The sequence below is a fragment of the Diceros bicornis genome, chromosome 18, assembly GCF_020826845.1.
Source record: "Diceros bicornis minor isolate mBicDic1 chromosome 18, mDicBic1.mat.cur, whole genome shotgun sequence".
Classification (NCBI taxonomy): domain Eukaryota; kingdom Metazoa; phylum Chordata; class Mammalia; order Perissodactyla; family Rhinocerotidae; genus Diceros; species Diceros bicornis.
The window spans coordinates 58,077,712-58,086,631 of record NC_080757.1 but is presented as its reverse complement, the minus strand read 5'-3'; the positions used below and the strand labels follow the sequence as shown (position 1 = coordinate 58,086,631).

At 61.2% G+C, this 8,920-nt stretch overlaps 1 protein-coding gene across 1 annotated transcript; it reads right to left on the bottom strand.

Annotated features, from left to right (window-relative positions):
* On the bottom strand, positions 1 to 8,915 carry TMC8 (transmembrane channel like 8). Its single transcript, XM_058561755.1, has 16 exons — positions 8,830 to 8,915; positions 7,941 to 8,103; positions 7,594 to 7,742; positions 7,084 to 7,233; positions 6,709 to 6,791; positions 6,072 to 6,208; positions 5,605 to 5,752; positions 5,019 to 5,189; positions 4,574 to 4,713; positions 2,809 to 2,932; positions 2,365 to 2,462; positions 1,983 to 2,166; positions 1,713 to 1,843; positions 1,460 to 1,618; positions 909 to 987; positions 1 to 356 (listed from the first exon to the last, which is right to left on the bottom strand). Exons 2-16 carry the CDS (start codon positions 8,099 to 8,101, stop codon positions 114 to 116), a joined length of 2,157 nt encoding a protein of 718 aa, XP_058417738.1. The 5' UTR covers positions 8,102 to 8,103; positions 8,830 to 8,915; the 3' UTR covers positions 1 to 113.
* Positions 8,916 to 8,920: the final 5 nt, after the last annotated feature.

Below are 8,920 nucleotides of genomic sequence, written 5' to 3'. Positions count from 1 at the left end.
ACAGGGGGCAGGAGCGTGGGGCAAGGAGGACCCCGGCACGGGGGGTGGGGGGGGGAGGTGGAGGGCTGCAGGTCGGGCCCTGGGAAGGTTCAGGGCGGAGGCGGGGGTCGGTGCTACAGCTCAGAGACGCTGGGGAAGCGGAATCTACAGGAGGGGGCCGGAGCACCGCGCAGCCCGGCGGGATCCACGAGGGACGGTCCCGGCCTGGGGGGTCTGGGACCCGGGGAGCCCGGGCACGGGAATCCGGGGCAGAAGGATCGCGGGCGCGAAGCTTGGGAGTGAGGGGACCCGGGTCCCAGACAGTCTGGCAGCAGCCGCGACAGGTCCTCCACCAGGTGCCACTTCTCCTGGACTTGCTGCGGAGGGAGCGAGCAGCCGGTTAGGAGCGGCGCCTCCCGCCACCAGCGGGCGGTAGAGACAGTGGCCGGCCTCCCCGGCTCTGCAGCCCACAGTCCACCGCTCCGCCCCCGGCCGAGGACCCGCCCAATCGGGCCCTGCCCCACCCTATGCCACGCCCCCAAACCAGAGGCCACGCCCCGTCACTGTTCTGCTTCCAGTCTGACGCCCGGCTCCGCCATGGTTCCGCCCAGCTAAGTCAGAGACCACGCCCCCTCCAGAGTCCCGCCCCCATCCCTTGAAGGCTCCATCAGGGTCCCGGCCCAGCCCGGTCCGAGACCAGGCCTCCACCAAGGTCCCGCCCCCGCTCTCAGCCCAAGGCCACACTCCTAATAAACCCCCGTCCGCAAGCCTAAGGCCATATTCCTGATGTCTGGCTCTCGACCTGAGGCCACGCCTAAGAAGCCCGTTCCCTCCCTGCACGTTCCCCGCTTTTACCCCCAGCCTGAGGTCACACTCCTAGACAGGGTCTCGCGCGCAGTCGGGCGTCTCCCAGCCCAGCGGACACTCACCCACACCAGCTGCTTCCGGAGCCTTTGAATGGCCCTCGCATTGGCCTGGGACTGGGAGACGCACACGGTCAGGACAAGGCTTTGGACAGACGGGGATCCGTGGTCAGTCACCCCCACACGTCTGCCCTCCCCACCCAAGTCTCTTAGAAACTCCTCCTGGGGTCTTCTTCTGCCTGTGTTGGCAGACACCACTTTCTCTCTCCTTGCCTTCCTTCTGCAGGTCCCTCAGCCCCTCTCCTCTAAATGGCAATAACTCAACAGCTGCGGGTTTTCAGTGTGGCTGCACCAGGCAGGGTGCTTCCCCGGTGGTCAAGTAAGGTGCCCGCTTTACAGGTGAGGCCCCGTGGGGGCTGCCCAGGGGCACAGGTGGAACCCCCAGGCCATCTGCCTTTGGGCCCATGCTCCGTTCCCTGGACCCTTGCCTCCCTCAGCTCTCCCTGTCTGGCTTCTGGATCCCATGAGATTGGCTGGGGGTGCCCATGGAAGGCAGAATCCCCCCGCCCCCGGCTCCCAGCTGCCTCCTCCCTTGGCCCTGCTGTCCTGAGAGGTACCTGAGCAGGATGAGGAGGGGGAAGCTGAAAGCATGGGAGCTGAGGTAGTGGAGGGCGCGCTGGCCAAGGGGTGGGAGCCGGAGGGCCCCCAGCTCCGGGACCACCTGCCAGGGCGCCGAGTAATTGGCAAAGAGGCCGCAGTCCCAGGAGGAGTGGATGCTGTGGAGAGACAGCCAGAGAGTGGGTGGCGTCAGGGCCCCGGTGAGGAGCTGCCTGCTCACCCGCCAGCCTCCCGCCCCTCTGCTCCCCTCACCTGCTGACCACATAGCCCAGGGGCACGGAGGCCAGGAGCAGGCCCAGGATGAGCACCAGCTGGAAGAAGAAGGTGGAGCTGGAGGAGCGGAATCGCCGAGAGGGAGCCGTGGAGTTCCTCAGGAGGGTATACTGGGAGCAAGTGACAACAGATGGGGGTAGTTAGCCCCAGCTTACAGCTGTCCAGGAGTCTGAGGCCCATGGATGTGATGTTGTGGGGGGTGCAGAAGCAGGATGTGAGCCCCGCCCTTCCCAGCCTGTGAGCCCTCACCTTCTTGAGGTAGAAGGTGAGAAAGATGAAGACGCTATAGAGCAGGGGCAGCAGGGGGCAGTAGAAGAGGCCCATCCAGGTGACCGTCTGCCCCGCCACGATGTCCAGCACGTTCTTGGGCACCAGGAACTCCTCTCGGCCCAGCCAGGCCCAGAACCGGCCCGAGAATCGCTCCACAAGCAGCCTGGGGGAAGGGAGTGTCCAGGTGCCCACCACCGGGCAGGAGCATGTGGACCACACCAGTCATGGTCATGGACCGTCACACACTCCTTCAGGCAGACACACACGTGTAGAACAGCTCACCCTTGGCTATGGCCACTGGCCATCCCCAGACAAGCCCAGGTCACCCCCATTCTCTGTGTAGTGTCCCCACATGGCTCACCTCCTAGGCAGGGTGACGAGGAAGGTGAAGGCCACTGTGAGGAGGAAGTTGAAGATGCTCAGCTTGTACAGCTCCTCCCCCACCGAGTTTTCCCAGCACTGGTGCAGAGGGGAGACCTGTCACCACCCACGGTCCCCAGCCACCCCTCACCCACCCGTTGGGGGTCTCTGTGGTACAAGAGCCTTGCCTGGAGCCTGATATGATAGCTAAGTTACAACCCGGGCCTCAGGGATACCTGGGCAGGGAAACCCCACAGCCAGGGCTGCCACCCTGCACGGCATACAGTGTGATGCGAATGGCACCTCCTAGAGGTGTGCTTCTGTAGGAGCAGCTCTGCCCACAGGCTCTCAGAAAGGATAGACCCAGAGAGGGATACGGCGATCAAAGACCTGGGGCTTTGTGGAGACAGACGGGAGGGACAGGCCTGATGGAGCCACCAGTCACCTGGTAGTCACAGGCGTCGTAGCCGTAGGACTCGCAGCTGGTCTTGTTTCTGCCAATGCACAGCACGGTCTGGCCCAGGGAGAAGGAGAACATTCCCAGGCTTGCCAGCTTCAGCACCACGCACCTGGGGGGCAGGGACTGTGTCAGGGGGCAGGGCCCAGGTACACGAGCACACCCCACCCAGGGTACAGGTGTGGCTGACATCTGCGTGAGATCCTGTCTCTCCTGGGCCCAGCCCCCTGTAAATCCAGAGTGCAGCCTCCTCTGACCTGCTTCAGCTATGACAATGTTTCCCAAAGTGTGTTCCCCAGAATTCCGGTCTCCAGATGATTCCTGGGAAAAGGGTTCTCTTTTTAAATCAGTTTGGGGAACACTGCACAGTTCAGCTGTCCTCCCCCTACACCCAGCTTGGAGATTCACAGGCATATATGGGCCTTTCATTTCCTAATTGCAGGTGAGATCTTTCTTTCTTCCACCACCTGTTCATACCCTAGCTCACTCACACTGTCTCATATCACAGACTCGTGCATGCACACTCCTGAATAATGCATAACTAGATCATATAGGTAGGACCGCCTAACCCAAAAGCATCGCGTGCACGTTATATCCAAGCATGGACTTGCAATGCTGACGCGTGGCAGGAGTCTGGCTGGGAACAGTGGTTCTTCTGTTGAGGGAGGCCAGGAAACAGGGATGGGTGGGGGCTTATTTTTCATCTTTCATTCTTTTGAACATTTTGATTTATTTATTTATTTATTTATTTATTTATTTATTTATTTAGTGAGGAAGATCAGCCCTGAGCTAACATCCATGCTAATGCTCCTCTTTTTGCTGAGGAAGACCGGCTCTGAGCTAACATCCACTGCAAATCTTCCTCTTTTTGTATGTGAGCCGCCATCACAGCGTGGCCACTATCAGACGAGTGGTGTAGATCTGTGCCCGGGAACTGAACCTGGGCTTCCAAAGCAGAGCGCGCCAAACTTAACCACTAGGCAACCGGGGCTGGCCCCATTTTGAATTTTTTACCATGTGCAGGTGCTATTAACTATTGAAAAAATAAAATTTCAAACCAGGCATAGACAACCTTGGAGGAAAGCTGAATGCGCTCCAGACAGCTTCTGCTCCAGTGAAGAAGAAGGAAAGTGGGCAGATCCAAGTGGGGGCGGGGCGGCAGATAGAGAGAGAAGCTGGCTGGAGTTCAGTGGGGGGTTCAAAGAGGGGCTGGTGGGTCCAAGGGAGGACCCTAGTCCTAAGAGAGGAGGCAGAGCAGAGCATGGGGGCAGAGGAGGGCTTGCGTTTGAACCTGCACCCAGCAGGCATGGTGAGCTTGACCTTGACCAAGGCACTACCTCCCCATGTACCTCAGTTTCCTCATCTGTCCAATGGGGATGAGAATGGTCCTGACTTCACAGCTCATGTGAGGGTTGTCAGGTAAGGGGTGTAAACCCTTCGGGCACATGGGAGGGAGCTGTGTTCCTAAGTGTGTGAAGCTGGTACCCAACACCCCCTGGCAAAACAGTCACTGGCCCCTCTGAATGGCCGGCACTTGGGCCAGACTGCTTTGGACCAAGGGGACAGGAAGACCTTAGGCCAGGGCCCCTGAGACCGTGTGTTCTGGAAGTGCCTGCCTATCTTCCCTTGCTCAGGTGCCAGGTGTTAACCAAGACAGCAGCAGGGTACAGCTTCCTCCCATGCCCCTGGGCCCTCCCTGCCTTCCCCTCCCTCCACACGCTGTCCCACTTGTCACCCCCAAGGGGGCACTCACCAGATAAGGGTGAGGTTGACCTCAGTGTTGGGAGAGTAGTTCTCCAGCTGGACCAGGAAAACAAACAGCAGGGGACCCAGAAAGTTGACCAGGGCAATGACCCCAGGGGGCAGGTACTGGAGCAGCACAAACAGGGATTCCTGTGGGGGAAAGCAAGTGAGGGGGTGTGTGTGGGCTGGAGGGCCCCCAGCAGTTCCCCCATCCCCTATGACCCCCTCAAGTGTAACTGGCGCAGGCCCAGGATCCAGAAGCCCATGGACTATTCCCAGTGGCAGCATGGCTGACAGCTGGATACCCACAGGGAGAGCCAGTCTGATCTGGCCGTGACCTTGGGCGAATTGCTTTAACCTCTCTGAGGCTTGATTTCCTCATCTGCGAGGTGGGACCACCCCATCTCCCACAGTTCTGACCAGGATTAAATGATTGCATGTCAGTCGCCTGGCACCTCCTTGTTGTCCTGCGAATACTTGGTGGCCCAGAAGATGGCGCTGATGGCCCCGACCACCAGGAGCCCGATGAGGATGTTGACCCGTAGGTAGGTAAGCAGGTGGCAGACCCTCTGGGCCCGGGTCTGCTGCTGCTCCAGCAGGAAGCGACGCCCCTCCTCCAGCTCCACCTGTCATGGGGGCGGGGCAGAGGCAGGTTAGGGCTGGCCCCTGGGGGTCAGGGTGGCTGCCAAACAGACCCAGGCCCAGGTAAGTGTGGGGGGAAACAGGCTGCCAGGATCTAGGCAAGGTTGTGACACAGGGGCAGGGACAGGCCAAGGAGTGGCAGCTGGTTTTATCTAGATCCCCCTCGCTCCCTTGCACTGTGCAGGTGAGCACTCACACACAAAAACCAGCACAGCCCCTGCCTCCAGCTGTAACACCCTATGCACTTGCACGTGCACACACTCTTGCACACTCACATTCACTCAGTCACTCAGACACACTCATTCTCAGATCATACACACTCATATACACAGTCACACATGCTCTCACACTCATTCACACTTACACACACCTCACGCTCATGCGTGCCCTTGCACGCACCTTGAACTCATTGCTGATCTCATGCTTCTTGATGGTGGATGCTTCCCATCCCTGGATACAGAAGTCCCAGGAGGAGAAGACCTTGGCACTGAGAGGCGACCGGTAGTCCTGGCCCAGGAACAGCCTCTGTGGCAGCCCCTTCACCATCCTGGAGGGGCGGGAGGCCAGGGCCTGTGAGGGAGGGGCCCCTCCTGTCCACCAGCCTCAGCCCTGGCTGGGCTCAGGGTCCGGGCTGGGAAGCCCCTGGCAGCCCCAGGAGCAGGCTTTGGCCTCGGCCTGGGTGGGGGTGAGCAGACAGGGGCAGTGGCGCCTGCCCCTGCAGTCTGCAGTTGGTCCCTGGAACCACTGATGAGTCTTAGTGAACAGGGGCCAGTGCCTTCCTGACAACTTAGGGGGCACCATGGCAATGGAGGGGTGATCAGGGAAGACCCCCGGGAAAGAGGCAGAGTCGGGGGCTCCGCTCTCACCGCCGTAGAGTCCCACAGAAGCAGAGGAGCAGGGAGGCCAGCGGGCTCAGGAGGTAGGCCAGGCGGATGCTGTATGCCGAGCTGCTCTCGGGCCCCGCCCGGTACCCACCATAAAAGAGGTAGGTGTTGTAGAAGGCCTGGGGACGTGGAGGATGACAATTGAGCAAGAGTCTGCCAGGCTGTGTGCTAAGTGCTTTCTGCATATTAACTCATTAACTCTGACAATAACCCCAGCAGGGAGGGAGTCAGAGTATCCCCCTTTCACAGAGGTTCAGAGTGGTTAGGCAACTTGCCCAATGCCACACAGCTTTGAGAAAGAACCAGGACTAGAATACAAGAGCCTGCATGGTAACCACTCAGTGGCTTCCAGGCATGAAGGTGGGGTGGTGCGCATTCCAGAGGCCTGGACACTTTCTCCTCTTGTCCCTTGCACCCCTGCCCCAACTGGGCTCTGAGGGCAGTGGGCCTGGGCTGTGCACAGTGGCCTGAGCCTCTCAATGACCCCATTACTGGCCTGGCCAGCCTGTCTGCATAAGACCATCCACCTAGAAGCCAAAATGTCCTTAGAGGGCTGGGGGCCCTCTTAGACTAGGGTCCCCCAGCCCCCCTGGTCCATAGCCAGGACAGACCCACTCACCCTGCCGGTTAAAACATTCCAAAGTTGATTGTGAAGATTGGGAACACCAGTCTGGGGCTGGTGGCCGCCGGGGCACTGGAGGGCTGTAGAGGAGGGAGAGGGGCCAATAGGGAATGGTCCCCAAGGCTTAGGCGAGGCTCTGCCCCACCCACTCCATAGTCCCCAGCCCCGGGGAGGCCGAGCAGGGCCCTGAGGATGTGTCAGGAGGTGTGCCATGCAAAAGGTGCAGGCAGAGAGAGTCCCAGGGCTGGACCATGCAGGAGGGCGCCCAGGGTCAGGACACAGAGGGTCAGGCAACATTCTGAGCCCTGGACCAGGCCCCCAGGGTGCAGGCGGGCTCCGGGGCACTATTCCCTCCGCGGGCCAGGCACTCACTGAAGTTAAGGGTGGGGCCTGGGTCAGGGGGCCGGAGCCAGACCAGGGGCAGCAGGACGAAGCCGGCGGTCAGAAGCAGAGTCAGCAGGTTGAGCAGCAGCAGGAAGCGAAGGAAGGTGAAGTAAGACTGGATTCCGGTGCCAAAGAGGCCTATGGGGAGAGCAGCAGGTGGGTCAGAGAGCCACCAAGCCAGGGACTCGGCTAAGAATCCGAGGGCTGTGGGATGTGAAGGCTGTGGGTTGTGGGTGACCAGTCTCAGGGGCACCTCGGTTTAATGGCCGTGTCCGGGAGGCCTCACTAGCAGTACCTCTGGCAGCCACCAGGGGGTGCTGTCATCCATCAAGATGTGCGCAGTGGCTCTAGGGGCACAGGGAGTTGTGTGAGGATGGGGGGACTGGTTGGTGGGGGAGGAGGCGGGCAGTGGCAAGCAGGATGATGCCCTCCTCCCGTTTCTGAACTGGACATTGAGACTCAAGAGAGGGGAGGAGGGGGTTGGGGTGCAGGTCCTACCCCCGATCTCGTAGAGAGCCCCCTCCCAGAGCCCAAAGCCCTGGGCCAGCCGCTGCACTGCCTCCCCCAGGCGTCCTCCTGCAGTCTGCCACCTGCGCCGCCACCGCTGCCAGCACGAGGTCTTCACCCCCTCGGGCTCCCGCAGTTGCCTGGGATGGGGTGGTGATGGGGGTGCCCCTGAGTCACCCACTGTGCCCCCTCGGCCAGGCAGAGCAGCACCACGGGCTGAGGGAGTCTTCCCACTCTGGTGATTTCCACCCCCCCACCCAACAGGTGCATCTTCGCGGTGCCCCACCCCCCACCCCCGCCGCTGGGCCTCAGCCGCGTCCTGGGCCCCCGGCACCCACCGGATGAAGCGCTTGTCCGCCATGGCATAGGGCAGCGTCCGCACGGGTTCCTGGGAGGAGCACAGCCGCTCCATCTCCTGCTCCCACAGCTCCTCGCCCGCCGCCTCGGGTTCTGGCTCCCCGGGGGCCCGCTCCGACTGCACCGACCACTGGGGCAGCATCTCTGCCGGGGGTGGGGGGGGGTTGTTGGAGGCTCCAGGCTGCAACCCCCCCTTCCCAGGAGAGATGTGGGGCGCCTGTGGGTGAGCCTCAAGGTCTTGGCCCTGGCAAGCCCGGAAATGAAGAGAAAGAATCCTGTTGGAGGAGATCTGTGCTCAGCCCCCATCCGCCTCTCAAAGCAACATAGGGCCAGGGGCCTCAGTTTCCCCGTCTGTCAAATGGAGAGAAAGGTCCAAAGTGCACGGAAAGATGGGACTGTCACAGACAAAGCCAAGGCCAGGGATGGCCACAGATAAGCACGGGGGAGGGGAGAAGTGGGGGGGCAAGGCCGGCTTTGTCCCACCCTCACCTGCTACCTGTGGCCACAGGCCTTTCATGTCACCCTTTGGCCAGAGACAATTCCCGCTCTCTCTACGTGCTGATTCTCCCCTTGGGAAGATGTCCCTGCACCAAAATCCGGCATCCTGCAGCACCTGGGATCCGGACGTGCTGGGACCCCCTTCTGTTTTCTATCTTGTGGTCCAGCCCCCAGGACTGGGTCTGCCTCGGTCCCCCATGGACCCCAGATGAGGAGGCGTGGCTACAGTCCCAGCCGTGGGAAGGGGACGAAGGGACTCCTCTGCAGCGGCTCTAAGTCTCACCCCCCACGGCCTGAGCAGCCCCTCGGCCTCAATTCTCTCCCCCACTCTCTCACTCTCCGCCTCCTCCCCCTGCTCTGCACCCATCTCACCTGGGGACAACAGATCAAGGCCCCGGAGGAGCCCTGTCCTCGGACCGGCTCCCGCCACGCCACGCAAGACAGCGAGGGAGCAGAGGGGAGG